Here is a 15,096-nt window from a genome sequence, read left to right on the forward strand (position 1 = left end):
ATCGATCGACATTCTGTGTATTCAGCGTGGTGCAGACAGATTAACCTATGGTGTCTACCTCCACGCGTTAGTCACGAAGCATGTTGGATCATTACCGAGTTAGCATTTAGACCTTGATATAGGGTTTGAATTGCAAATGTGCTCAAAACATTTATGTTGACACGGTTGCTTTTTTCTTCATTAGTAAATCGCAGGAGTTGGCCACCCTCTATTCATAATCATTTTGCCTTTTACGCACAATGGAATCTGTTTAGTCGTATAATCGAGACTTATTCTCCTTCTCCGGCGTTGACGTTTGTTATTTACTAATTCGGGGGGGGGGGGGGGGGGGGGGGTTATTGTTGAAACCAAATCTCATGTCTGCTAGTGGACGTGGCTTCATTCGCCACTGCATCGCTTACAGTTTCTTTATAAGAAAATGACGCGATCTGAAACCCTGTAAATATTATAAGAACGCGTCTCACCAACAAAAACGTCCATATAACAGATGAAGCGTACATAAAATCCTCCAAAGACATTCCGCTAGCTGAAGGTCATCGATCACATAAATGAAAGAGGCGGCTGTTACGAGAGTCGACACTATTATCTGAATGTCATATAAATAGACTGTGTTATGCGGTCTGTTTGATCATATATTACAGGGTTAGAACTAAACTCCTATGCTCTACTAGCGTGGGTGAAGATAAGATGCAATGTTAAAACAGTGAGGAAATTGGTACTAGCCCCGGGCTAGATGGCTAGTGTCAAGTTCTAACCCTGTATTACAATCCATGGCGTACGATGACGCCGCGCATCAAGCAAGTCACACAACCTGACCATTTTTTAACAGTCGCCTCTACAGGAAACACAATCGTCTCAGGCGCCGCAATGCGCTCTGCAGAGTTGCGTCCCTTGGGCACATCCTTGCTCGTGGGTTTCACTGAAGTGGTAAACGTCTGAGACCTGCATCACTTCGGGCTTTTCTCCCACGATAAGCTGACAGCCGTGATATAACTGGAATACTTTTAAAAGCGGGGTTAAACCCAACTCACTCACTCACTCACTCACCCCCCACGGGACGCAGTGGGGTACTACTTCTGGACCTTATCTGGGTCGCAATACCCCACCGGACATGCAAACACAATCTACAGAGAGCCATTAGGGCTGAAATACGTTTATTTCACAGGTTCAGTATTCTACATAATTAGTTAATCTGCCATTCGCCGGTATGCTTGAGCTCACGAGCAAGTTGACACGCCACAAGCGAGCCCAGGAAGGTGGATGTGCAGCAATCACTCATTATACTGCCCTGAAAGACAAAACAGAGATATATTTCACATATATATGCCTTCAGGCCATTGAGGAAATCAGGACATTAGAGTTTAGTGTCAATTACAAAACTTGGGGGAAGTGAATGTTCATTTTTAACGCCGTAGTCAGCAACACTCCAGTTTGTAAACAACCTTCGCTCAGACATAACATTGTTTGTTCTGTGGGAGTGTTAGTGCTTGAAAAAGAAAACATATGCTTTGGACTGTTGAAAAAAATAGGCACTACCACACATGAATAATTTTTGCACAAAGTTTTACAAAAATATATATTTTAGCATCATGGTTTTATTAATTTTTTTTTAGCTGAAAACATATTTAGTCTCCAGGCGCTCCATTAAAATATCAAGTGGTCTGCCCCTTACGTAACGATGACGAATGCACAGACTTACCTCAATATTGTGCCTCTCTCTCAGAGCTGTTCTCATTGTGATAATGGCGTTGGGCACACACATAGGAACACAACAGTTTTCACCCATCTTCGAAGCTATCTGGCACATGAAGCATGGACCAAGAAACGTACCGCAGAGACCTGTAACAAACAACATATAGTCAATGGCAGCCTTCTACTGACACACTTGACCTATAACACAAACAGCATATAGTCAATGGGAGCCTTCTACTGACACACTTGACCTATAACACAAACAACATATAGTCAATAGGAACCTTCTACTGACGTGCTTGGCCTATAACACAAACAACATATAGTCAATGGGAGCCTTCTACTGACACACTTGACCTATAACACAAACAACATATAGTCAATGGGAGCCTTCTACTGACACACTTGACCTATAACACAAACAACATATAGTCAATGGGAGCCTTCTCCTGACACACTTGACCTATAACACAAACAACATATAGTCAATGGGAGCCTTCTACTGACACACTTGACCTATAACACAAACAACATATAGTCAATGGGAGCCTTCTCCTGACACACTTGACCTATAACACAAACAACATATAGTCAATGGGAGCCTTCTCCTGACGCACTTGACCTATAACACAAACAGCATATAGTCAATGGGAGCCTTCTTCTGACACACTTGACCTATAACACAAACAACATATAGTCAATGGGAGCCTTCTACTGACACACTTGACCTATAACACAAACAACATATAGTCAATGGGAGCCTTCTACTGACACACTTGACCTATAACACAAACAACATATAGTCAATAGGAACCTTCTACTGACGTGCTTGGCCTATAACACAAACAACATATAGTCAATGGGAGCCTTCTACTGACACACTTGCCCTATAACACAAACAACATATAGTCAATGGGAGCCTTCTACTGACACACTTGACCTATAACACAAACAACATATAGTCAATGGGAGCCTTCTCCTGACACACTTGACCTATAACACAAACAACATATAGTCAATGGGAGCCTTCTACTGACACACTTGACCTATAACACAAACAACATATAGAGCCTTCTACTGAAACACTTGACCTCTAAAACACAAACAACGTATAGTCAATGGGAGCCTTCTACTGACACACTTGACCTATAACACAAACAACATATAGTCAATGGGAGCCTTCTCCTGACACACTTGACCTATAACACAAACAACGTATAGTCAATGGGAGCCTTCTACTGACACACTTGACCTATAACACAAACAACATATAGTCAATGGGAGCCTTCTCCTGACACACTTGACCTATAACACAAACAACATATAGTCAATGGGAGCCTTCTACTGACACACTTGACCTATAACACAAACAACATATAGTCAATGGGAGCCTTCTCCTGACACACTTGACCTATAACACAAACAACATATAGTCAATGGCAGCCTTCTACTGACACACTTGACCTATAACACAAACAACATATAGTCAATGGGAGCCTTCTACTGACACACTTGACCTATAACACAAACAACATATAGTCAATAGGAGCCTTCTACTGACACACTTGACCTATGACACAAACAACATATAGTCAATGGGAGCCTTCTACTGACACACTTGCCCTTTAACACAAACAACATAAAGTCAATGGGAGCCTTCTACTGACACACTTGACCTATAACACAAACAACATATAGTCAGTGGGAGCCTTCTACTGACACACTTGACCTATAACACAAACAACATATTGTCAATGGGAACCTTTTACTGACACACTTGACCTATAACACAGACAACATATAGTCAATGGGAGCCTTCTTCTGACACACATGACGGTAGACCTATAAAAAACAACATATAGTCAATGGGACGGATAGCGGCGGTCGGGTAGTCTAGTGGTTTAAAGCGTTCGCTCGTCACGCCGTGGATCCAGGTTCGATTCCGACATTGGTACAGTGTGTGACGCCATGATATTGCTGGAAAATTGCTAAATCGCTGTATACCCAGGGAACTATTGCGATAGACTTTTATAATACTAATCTAGCTATCTTCGTTACCTACATGTTCCTACGTCTTCAAAGCAGCCGCACAGTTTTGATGACCACTTCCTCTTCTGGGGTACCAAGACGTGCTGGCCTTGCGCACCAGGCTGAAATTGACCAATATTCATATCAAGTTGAAGCTCCCAAAGCTTGAAAATAATCAAACGGCCTGGTCATAAACAGGGGTCATATTTTTTAGACAAGCTTGTTTTAAGGACCTTTTTGATTACTTACAGGATGAAAAGAAGGTCATATGTACTTTTTCATTTGCCAGTTGTACTGTCTTGATGTGACATTATTAACTTTCAGCTTTCCATTTGGCATTACATTTTTTAGCCATGACAATGACCCCCAAAACATGTGAATGTTCCTCCTTATATTTTGCAGTCTACATTTTCACTAACTTTGATGAAGCTTATTGCTTGCTAGGATTATAAAATGCATTATATGTTACTAGTAAACATACTACATTGGCATAAAGGAGTAGCAGTCTCTCTTCAACTGAAGGTATATCTCAATGTTTGGCAAGTTCACACTTCCTCACAAAAAAGGTAGATCTATGCTTGTAAAATATGCTTGAATTTTACATACAATTTTGTACTACTCATATGTCAACAAATTGTGCTGAAGTATTGCTTTTTTGTTTTTGTTTTCACACATTCGGAATACCAAATTTGTGAAAAAATTCGTTAATTATTAGGTATGATCTGGGTTATGTAAGCAGGTGAGAATCAAACATTGCTATTTTCTGCATATGTGTTGTAGTCCCCGTTGCCCCATGGCTATTGTAGTACCTAACAACGGCTGACTATTGGTGCTATAATAAATTTTATGAGTTATCAAAGCTACTAATCTCTGGTGGAATTGTTTGAATTGCCTTGCATAGACAACTGTGGCACAGGAAAACATATGTCCGTAGCCCTGTAGTGTCCGTAGCCCTGTAGTGTCCGTAGCCCTGTAGTGCCCGTAGCCCTGTAGTGTCCGTAGCCCCTATTTTTAAGCTTGGTGTTGTGACTGAACAGTTCATTTAGTAACTTAACCACAGATATTTCATGTAATTTGTAAACCTGCACTAATCTGACTTTTAGCTTTACTCTCTTCAATAGGTTTTGAATATTTGGGACATTTTACAATATGTAGTGTCCGTAGCCCCAGATTATAAGATGTTTAGATTTTGCTTTTTATTGCGTAGAAATAAATTGTCTATTTGACATTTAACATTAGTTTTTATCTTGATACAGTTTGTCTGTTCACTAATCAGACACTTTCAAAATATAGACAAAGTGTCCATAGCCCTAAAATCAGGGCGAGTCAGTTGCCTAGATATTTATCTTTGCACTAATTGGTTTACAAGTCTGTCATATACCACCATCTAGAAGTTTTGAAAGGATTTCACAAAACTTACTAGATATTGATTTCCAGATATTTACAGAAGAGAAACTGATTCTTTCAGTTTATTTACATAATTTTCAATCATGTTTCGTCTGCTTTCTCATTTCTACTTGCAATTCATTGTGTTTAGTCAAATAGAATACAAACCTGCCTTCATTGTTATGTTGAATAGACTGTCCATTTCCAGAGACTGCTATATATTTTTTCAATGTTATTTAGCATTTTGTAGTGTCCGTAGCCCATGGGATGTTTATGATGAGTTTGAGACAAAACCGGATGAAATTAAGAAAAACACTTTTCAGGTAAAAAAAAGTGCTTATACAGAACTTTAATTTTCTTACGCGACTAAGCACTTTAATTGCCCTTGATATTTCAACAAAAGTGCAACAGAAATGTGACCCAATGTCTTAGTATTTCCACTTCGTTATTTGGAAAGAAGACATGCTTTTTTTAAACTATAGTATATCGTATACTTCTTAAAAGAACAGGGTCCCGTTCCACAAAGCGATCTGAGCGCTACGATTATCTTTAGTTTATGTTAACGTATGGTAGTTACGATCGTCTTAGTGCTAAGGTCGCTTTGCAGAACAGGGCCCAGTGCGTGAATTTGCAGGACATACTTTTGTTAAAATACATGTATTTATAAAATAAATGTATCGATTTTTTCAAAGTTAAAGATCATGTAGTTTGTGTAAAGCTTGATGAGTTTTTGTTTTTTTACACAAAATATTGATTGGCATCACCATAAAAACCGTTCCCAGTGAAATCTTTCTAATCAACAAGTACTAATCGATGTATTACAGCTATATCAGTAGCGGTGGGGTGGCCTAGTGGTAAAAGCGTTCGCTCGTCACGCCAAAAATCCGGGTTCGATTCCCCACATGGTTACAGTGTTGGAAGCACATGTCTGGGATTTGTGGGAAGCAACTAAATCAAGGCACCTGACAACACGACCCGTGAAGATCCGGGATAGAATAGGTCTTCAATAACCTATGCTTGCCGAATAAGGCGATTAACGGGATCGGGTGGTCCGGCTCGCTAACTTGGTTGATGCATGTCATCGTTTCTAAATCGCTGCTCATGATATCAATCACTGGATTGTCTTGTCCAGGCTCCATTATTTACATACCGCCGTCATATAGCTGGGATATTGCTGAGTCCGGCGTTAAACAACAAACAAAAAAACAAACCTGACAACACAGCCTTTCTGTCGCTTCTTGCGACAAACATAGGTTGATGGGGGACCAATAGTAATGGAACCCCTGAAGATCCGGGTTAGAATAGGTCTTCAGCAACCCATGCGTGTCGTAAGAGGCGACTAACGTGATCGGGTGGCCAGACTCGCTGACTTGGTTGATGCATCGTATCCCAATTGCGTGGATCGTTGCTCATGATGTCAATCAGTGGATTGTCTGGTCCAGACTCGATTATTTACAGACCGCGTCATATAGCTGCAACATTGGTGAGTGCGGTGTTAAACAACAAACAAACAAACTATTAATTGTGGCTCAGTTTTAAAGTACCTCCTTAGCTGACATACAGTGACTCCTACAGTGCCCTTTAATGCACCTGTCCCCCACCCCCATACCTCACCTGGGCCACTACGACCGGATATCCTTGTGCCATGGGGAAGCCGATTCACTGCTAAAATGATGAAAACACAACATGTAACTGAGTTAGTGATTTGTGATAAGCAGGTCTCAGAGCTTGTAAATCATTTTAAGCCTTTGTGTGAGGTGAGGTGAGGTGAAATTGGGTTTAACCCCCTGGATGCCAGAGGGACATATATGTCCTTCCTCTACAGCCCTCACTTTGAAGTCGAATAAAATTCAAAATACATCACCCACACATATACACTTTACAGTTTTGAATAAGGTGGGAAATTCCCTGTTCTGTGATATCATCCACTGGCATTTTAGGCCAAGCAAAAGTACTGGACATGACCTCTGAAAATTAGGTACATCGTAAATGTCGCCATTTTTTACAAATTACTAAATCACCACTCACGGCGTTATTTACAGCATGTTTTGAAATCTAAATTTCGGATATTTACTCGGAGAAATGAATTTCAAAAATAGCATATTAGTGATCACGGGTATCTGTCTTTTATGAAATCACCAATGATCATTCCAAAACGTCTCCGATAACCCTAGAATCGTTTAGAATGTTTTGGAAAAAACGAAAACACGAGCGCCGAAGTGAACTTTCCGCCATATTGGATAGTGTTTACAAAATCACGTTTCAGGTACACCGGTTATGAGACGCCTGTAACATCACGTATATTTCAAACTTATCTGCGATACCTACATCCTTGAATTCCTCATACATTTTAGAATCAAATGACCCGTGATCTTTGTCACCAATACCAAGTGGCTAGATGAAATCAAGCAAAATAAGTTAGGCGTGAAAACGAACGCTGTGCTCGAAAAACTGCACATGGTTGAAATGTAAACAAAGCAAAATTCAGATTTTACACAGTGTAGCATTTTCTCCTATTTTGAGCTATCCATTCGTCTATTCGTTCAAGATATTGGCTCAACATTTTCAGAATATGCATGGGGAGAGATCGTAGGAAGAATAAGGGAATTTCAAATAGATACATTGCAATGATTTGATATTTTCAACAGAAGTTGAAAAGTTACCGTTCTGGTTGACGCCATGACTGACGCAAAATCACGCACAACGACAACGGTATTTATCGGAATTTCTGACTATTTCCGTTTGTTTCAATGAAAATTATGACAACAAATAACAGTACATAGATTGTCAGAATGTTTCTGATTACTTACATGTCACATTTATGTTTATACGATCCCTGAATCAACAAAAGTCCCCTCGTACAATCCCGCGTACTGTTGACAGTGAACACGCCATTTTGTAAAAGTGGGTCACAGGTAGTGATGTCATACGTCAACATTATTGTACATATTTGGTAACTTCTATGAGGTGAAGGTCCTTGAATGAGAGTGCACACGATCATTGTATCATGCTGTTTACAGTTTCAGTTATGGTGTATATTTTGCATGTCTTTTATACATTTCTTCACACAATTAATTTCACTTTGGATATTTGTCAATGTTCAAAATGAAATCATACGTGCATATAGGCCACAACATGTATGAACGAACCTTTGATAATCTCCTGTTTGTTTGAACATTGTTTACATAACAATGTGATAGGTTTATAGTGTCGACTACGATATTTCTTTCCTTTGGACAAGTGTTACAAGATGAAGTGTAAATGTAACTGCAGCATGTACGTATTTCTTGGGATGTGTAATAAGTCAATATTATAAGTTCATATAACCAATGTCCACGAATAGCCGTTTCATTTTATTTTATAACTAAAACTGAATAAATTACTTTAACAAAATGGATATTATTTTTCGGTAAAATATATGCACACATTTCTGAAATGTCTTGGTCTTTGATTTGTCTTTTATGTCGTTGGATACAGAGAACAGTGATATCCAACGATTCGCCAGGTGCGCGTTAGTCACAAACAATTTACGAATTATTCCTCTCGTTTTGCATTATATAATCAATTGTTTCATTCTTTTTTCAATATTGTAATCACAGGATAGTAAACAGTTTACTCTATTTCTCCAGGAATTGTAAAATGTATAAAAATAAAACCCATATACATTTACATTTCAGCTTCTAACACTTGTCAAAAGGAAAACAAATATTGTCAAAAATATCGTCGTAAACTTATCAATTTCTTATGTAAACAATTTTTAAACAAACGGGAGATTATTATACATTTTGTGGCCAAAATCTACGTATGATATCATACTGCATTGATTGATAAATATCCATAACACTTATATGCTATTTTTGAAATTCATTTCTCCGAATAGATGTCCGAAATTTAGATTTTACATGCTGTAAAGAACGCCGTGAATTATGATTCAGTGATGCCTAAAATATTGCGACATTTGCGATGTACATAATTTTCAGAGGTCATTTTCAATAAAATGATAGTGCATGATATCACAGAACAGGGAATGTCCCTTATTATTCAAAACTGTAAAGTGTATTTGTGTGCGTGATGTTTGAATTTTATTCGACTTCAAAGTGAGGGATGAAGAGGATGGACATATATGTCCCCCTTGCATCCAGGGGGTTAAGGATTGGCGTTCTTTTGCCTCTAAAATGCATCCTAGCGGATAGGTCACCAGGCTCGCTTATAGACATACATGAAGAAGCTGCTTTTTGCAGCTACCGTCAAGCGGCTGCTCAGAGATACCTAAAACCGCCAAGGCGGAAAAAAACAAATACGGCAGTTGACGTGCTTCTTCAGCATCAAAACATTGACGTTGAACTTTCAGCTGCAAATAAGAGTAGTTCCCATTGGACAACGATTAATCAATACACATCGTAAACCTCCCAATTAAAACTAATTCTTTTGCTTACCTAGCTTCCAACTGTAAACACAAAATGGCGTCTGTGATGACGCAGCAATGATATGACGTCACAGGTCACGCGCATTGCGTCTGTTCGTAAGAGTAGAATTGTTTGGCGTTATAACAAACAAACACACAAATCATTTGGAAAATACCGTAAATATCCGTAGAATGGCGTCTTACGTCATTGATTGGAGATGCAAAGTTGCAGTTGGTATGTTGCAAATGTCATGCCAACAGTTGGGTAATTCGACGGGAAACTTTAACATTGGAAATACTAGAATGGGTCTCAGCCAACCAGAACACGACACAAACTTTACAGTTTTGAATAAGGTGGGAAATTCCCTGTTCTGTGATATCATCCACTGGCATTTTAGGCCAAACAAAAGTACTGAACATGACCTCTGAAAATTAGGTACATCGTAAATGTCGCCATTTTATTCACATTACTAAATCACCACTCACGGCGTTATTTACAGCATGTTTTGAAATCTACATTTCGGATATTTACTCGGAGAAATGATTTCAAAAACACCACATTAGTGATCACGGGTATCTGTCTTTTATGAAATCACCAATGATCATTCCAAAACGTCTCCGATAACCCTAGAATCGTTTAGAATGTTTTGGAAAAAACGAAAACACGAACGCCGAAGTGTACTTTCCGCCATATTGGATAGTGTTTACAAAATCACGTTTCAGGTACACCGGTTATGAGACGCCTGTAACATCACGTATATTTCAAACTTATCTGCGATACCTACATCCTTGAATTCCTCATACACTTTAGAATCAAATGACCAGTGGTCTTTGTCACCAATACAAAGTGGCTAGATGAAATCAAGCAAAATAAGTTAGGCGTGAAAACGAACGCTGTGCTCGAAAAACTGCACATGGTTGAAATGTAAACAAAGCAAAATTCAGATTTTACACAGTGTAGCCTATTTTGAGCTATCCATTCGTCTATTCGTTCAAGATATTGGCTCAACATTTTCAGAATATGCATGGGAAGAGAATCGTAGGAAGAATTAGGGAATTTCAAATAGATACATTGCAATGATTTGATATTTTCAACGGAAGATGTCAAAGTAACCGTTCTGGTTGACGCCATGACTGACGCAAAATCACGCACAACGACAACGGTATTTATCGGAATTTCTGACTTTTTCCGTTTGTTTCAATGAAAATTATGACAACAAATAACAGTACATAGATTGTCAGAATGTTTCTGAGTACTTACATGTCACATTTATGTTTATACGATCCCTGAATCAACGAAAGTCCCCTCGTACAATCCCGCGTACAGTTGACAGTGTACACACCATTTTGTAAAAGTGAGTCACAGGTAGTGATGTCATACGTCAACATTGTTGTACATATTTGGTTATTTCTTTGAGGTGAAGCACAGGAGTCCGTATCTAAAAATAGACGCCCTCATGCATATTCATGACCATCTCCACACGCGAGCCCGAAGGGCGCACATACACACTAACGCACATATACACATACACACTAACGCACATATTCACATACACACGCACGCACATAAACACATACACATGAACGCCCTTCGGGCTCGCGTGTGGAGATGGTCATGAATATGCATGAGGGCGTCTATTTTTAGATACGGACTCCTGTGGGTGAAGGTCCTTGAATGAGAGTGCACACGATCATTGTATCATGCTGTTTACAGTTTCAGTTATGGTGTATATTTTGCATGTCTTTTATACATTTTTTCACACAATTAATTTCACTTTGGATATTTGTCAATGTTCAAAATGAAATCATACGTACATATAGGTCACAACATGTATGAACGAACCTTTGATAATATATGAACGAACCTTTGATAATCTCCTGTTTGTTTGAACATTGTTTACATAACAATGTGATAGGTTTATAGTGTCGACTACGATATTTCTTTCCTTTGGACAAGTGTTACAAGTGTAAATGTAACTGCAGCATTACGTATTTCTTGGGATGTGTAATAGTCAATATCATAAGTTCATATAACCAGTGTCCATGAATAGCCGTTTCATTTTATTTTATAACTAAAACTGAATATATTACTTTAACAAAATGGATAAATATTTTCGGTAAAATATATGCACACATTTCTGAAATTTCTTGGTCTTTGATTTGTCTTTTATGTCGTTGGATACAGAGAACAGTGATATCTAACGATTCGCCAGGTGCGCGTTAGTCACAAACAATTTACGAATTATTCCTCTCGTTTTGCATTATATAATCAAGTGTTTCATTCTTTTTTCAATATTGTAATCACAGGATAGTAAACAGTTTACTCTATTTCTCCAGGAATTGTAAAATGTATAAAAAAAAAACCCATGCCAGGTACCCCGTTTGTTCAAACGTATACGATTATCCTGATAATTCTATACCAATAGAGCTTTCTTTGCATCTTTTATTGTGTAAGAAAAAATAACATAATCATGAACAAATATATGTCCAATATTGAATATAAATTTTGTTGTTTTTAAATATTCTTTTGGGAAATTCATTACGTAAATTGATGCCAAACAGGTGCGTGTCTTGTCCAATTAAGATACACGATAAACTATCTAATTGTTTACATATTCAAGACATTATTTACTTGGTGAGAGCAGTCATTTTATGTTGTGTCGAAAAAGCGTCAAATTCCGTTCCACACATCGAAATTTTTCCATACCATGAACGAAAATTAGGGGAGATATATATCAATCAAAATACCAGTGTCGTCTTTTTCCGACGTTATCAAAGACATAAAACCAGCCATGACCTCAAAAAGAATGGTGTTATTTTTAGGGTATTTCATTACATTTGATGATAAGGCTTGTGCTCCATTAATAATGATGCAACATTAGTCAAATTACACTTACACAATCAGGAGAATGTTGGAATCTGAGGACTAAGTTATAGGTTAGATAAGGCCATCCATTTCTCTATTACCTCCTTTTTATGAAGTACGATTTCATCACTTCTTATGGGTATATTTTATAACTAAACGTGTAAAGTTTCAATATCGAAATTTGTGTTGGAATAGTTTGGTTCCTCCTGAACAAAACACCACGAAAATATATTGTCCTTACCCACAGCTAATTCTCACCAAGTGACCTGAGTTACAACAAACTAGAGCTAAGCATAGCGGAGTTATGCCCCCTTTTCTTTGTACGTGTGTAATCTCTCTGTCACCTTTTGACGTCATAAAGAAAAATCAGTTTTCGTCATTTTTTGAATTGAATGTATGTCGTTATACATACGCATATAACTCTATTTGATATGTAGTTATGTCGTTCAGATATTAGGCAGTATTTTGTTCACTCACAGTTTCCGTAAAGCCTCTTAATAAAAATAATTGTCGCACAGTACTTTTATCGGTGTACGATAAAAAGCGGAGAAATTTACTTTTTCTCAACGCAGGATACATTCTCGGACAACACTTAGGAGTGTCTTTTTTTAAAACCGGTTTGATATTTACAGTTAAATTTACACCACCAAATAGGAAATTTAATATTCTCCACCTCTGCGTAATTTTTTAGCCAGCGGTATATCCAGTGCCGCGTGAGCGCAATTTTCGCACAACCTTCACTTTTCCGATCTTAGGAAAATGTGCGTCAGAAAAAAACCTCGGCATCCAGAGGGTTAAGAACAAACAAAAAAACTTTTGAAACTCGTGGGTATTTCGGGTTAGAATTGATCCCAAGCAATCTATACAGGTCCTCACAAAATCTGAAATATGTCTTCAGGGCATTTTGGATGACACTCATTCAATGTCCCAGAAAAGGAACCCATGTGGTTATTAAAATCGACAGCTGTGTTAGAACTTTGGAGATACACATAAACAAAAATAAACTAGAATGTATTGTCCTGAGTCAAAGCAGATGCTCACCACGGACAAGACGGATACTGAGTTGCAATATCTTATAGTTAAGCATTGCGGAGTTATGCCCCTTTTTTGTTGTCTTTGCACATGTAGACATCTCCCTCGTGTTTTGACGTCATAGCGGAAAACGTATTTTCGCCTCACGAAACAAGTACGTTTTCGTATCGAATGTGTCACGTTATACATAATCGTACAATTCTTATATATCTGTCATGATGTTGTTTGGATATAAGACAGTAGTTTGTTCACTCACAGTTTACATAAAGCTGTCAAATAAAACATTTCGTCGCACTGTACTTTATCTATGTAAGATCATATGTGGCTACATATATTAGAGGCTTTTTCGTTAGCAAAACAGAAACTTGGACAACATTTAACACTTTTAGCTTTTCAAACCAGTCTTTAATTTTCCACCACGGGGTTCAAAAGTCAATAATATACATGTCCGTTAAATTGCAAAGTCAGAGGTCTGGCCAAGCTAGTACCGCGCGACCGCAATTCTCGTACAGCGTTGATTTTTCAGAACTATGCTCTGAACAATAACTCGACAACGATTATGTAGTGAATCACAAGCTTTTTGTCAGAGATCTCGCGAGACCCAAGTTGTATGCAACTCGCCGCCGTGTGAATGCCAAGTTGTATACAACTTCAGTTCGTGCAACTAATTGCATACAACTGAATGCCCGTTAAGAGGCGACCAGGGTTGGTTCATAGAGTGTCCTAATATCCCAATGGCGTGGATCGATGCTTACAATATCGTATTTTCTGGTACAGACTCGATTATTTACAGGTCGGCGGCATATAGATGGAGTTTTGCTGGGTGCGGCGTAAAACAACAGACACTCAAACAATGCATGCTTGGCACTAGTGGACACGTCTATTCCACAAATCGCGAAGCCAACAACCTAAAAGGTCTAGACTACGCAAATCTGCAAAGGAACCCGCATTGTTAATTTAATAAGGGACGTCATGATTTCCATGCCGTTCACAATGCTAAATTGTAAAAGTACGCTCTTCAAAAAAAGAAACGCACAGGTCGTATGTAGTTCACTGGACCTGACTGCACAAAAAGTCCGGTATATAAATTGGATATATGTTATTGGAAAATGTTGGTGGCCTGATATTCGACAAACGTTGCGTCAAAAACTCGTGGTAGTGGCTATAAAAAGGCAAGCATAAGCCAATAATTTGTCATTCAATTGTCAACATTTTTCAAGTTCGAAAATGCCGAGACTCAGCGCTGCCGATCGGAACATCGCCATAGGCGGTATCCAAAGAGGGGAATCGCAGTCTTCTGTTGCACGTCACTTCAACGTCTACCACAGTACCATTTGCCGCCTTTGTGACCGATACACACAGCAGATCGTCCGAGAACCGGCCGACAAAGAGTTGCCGCCCCTGCACAGGGTCGCTACATTCGACTGTTCCACTTCCTACGGAGACTGCAGGACGCATCCCTTGTTTGAGGAGGATATCTGACCAGACTGATAGGAACCATCTTCGCGAGGCTGGAATCCGAACCAGAAGACCAGTTATCGTCCATGTTTTGTAACAGATCCATCGACAGGGACGCTTGCGCTGGTGCCTTACCTTACCGCCTTAGAATTTGAGAAACTGGTGACGAGTGTAGTTTAGCGATGAATCACGATTTCTTCTTCACCGGTGAGATGGAAGACAACGTGTT

The 15,096-nt window shown here is 38.8% G+C and overlaps 1 protein-coding gene across 2 annotated transcripts; it reads right to left on the reverse strand.

The window, feature by feature from the left end:
* Nucleotides 1-1,137: 1,137 nt before the first annotated feature.
* On the reverse strand, nt 1,138-10,876 carry LOC124133603 (cornifelin homolog A-like). Of its 2 annotated transcripts, none has more exons than XM_046498058.2 (5): nt 10,773-10,876; nt 6,721-6,771; nt 3,755-3,842; nt 1,700-1,839; nt 1,138-1,288 (listed from the first exon to the last, which is right to left on the reverse strand). In XM_046498058.2, the coding sequence occupies exons 2-5, from the start codon at nt 6,751-6,753 to the stop codon at nt 1,184-1,186; spliced, it is 366 nt and encodes a 121-aa protein (XP_046354014.1). In that variant the 5' UTR covers nt 6,754-6,771; nt 10,773-10,876; the 3' UTR covers nt 1,138-1,183. The 2 variants fall into 2 exon arrangements, with proteins under 2 accessions (XP_046354014.1, XP_046354013.1); XM_046498057.2 differs by lacking the exon at nt 10,773-10,876 and adding an exon at nt 9,543-9,592.
* Nucleotides 10,877-15,096: the final 4,220 nt, after the last annotated feature.

The sequence above is a fragment of the Haliotis rufescens genome, unplaced genomic scaffold, assembly GCF_023055435.1.
Source record: "Haliotis rufescens isolate VD_foot unplaced genomic scaffold, xgHalRufe1.0.p SCAF_5, whole genome shotgun sequence".
Lineage (NCBI taxonomy): Eukaryota > Metazoa > Mollusca > Gastropoda > Lepetellida > Haliotidae > Haliotis > Haliotis rufescens.

Coding starts and splice junctions, on each gene's coding strand:
- LOC124133603 (XM_046498058.2), bottom strand. CDS start 6,753: ATGGCACAAGGATATCCGGTCGTAGTGGCCCAG. Junction 1,840..3,754: donor CTTTGAAGACGTAGGAACAT/GTAGGTAACGAA, acceptor TGTTTGTTACAG/GTCTCTGCGGTACGTTTCTT. Junction 1,289..1,699: donor GAGAGAGGCACAATATTGAG/GTAAGTCTGTGC, acceptor TTTGTCTTTCAG/GGCAGTATAATGAGTGATTG.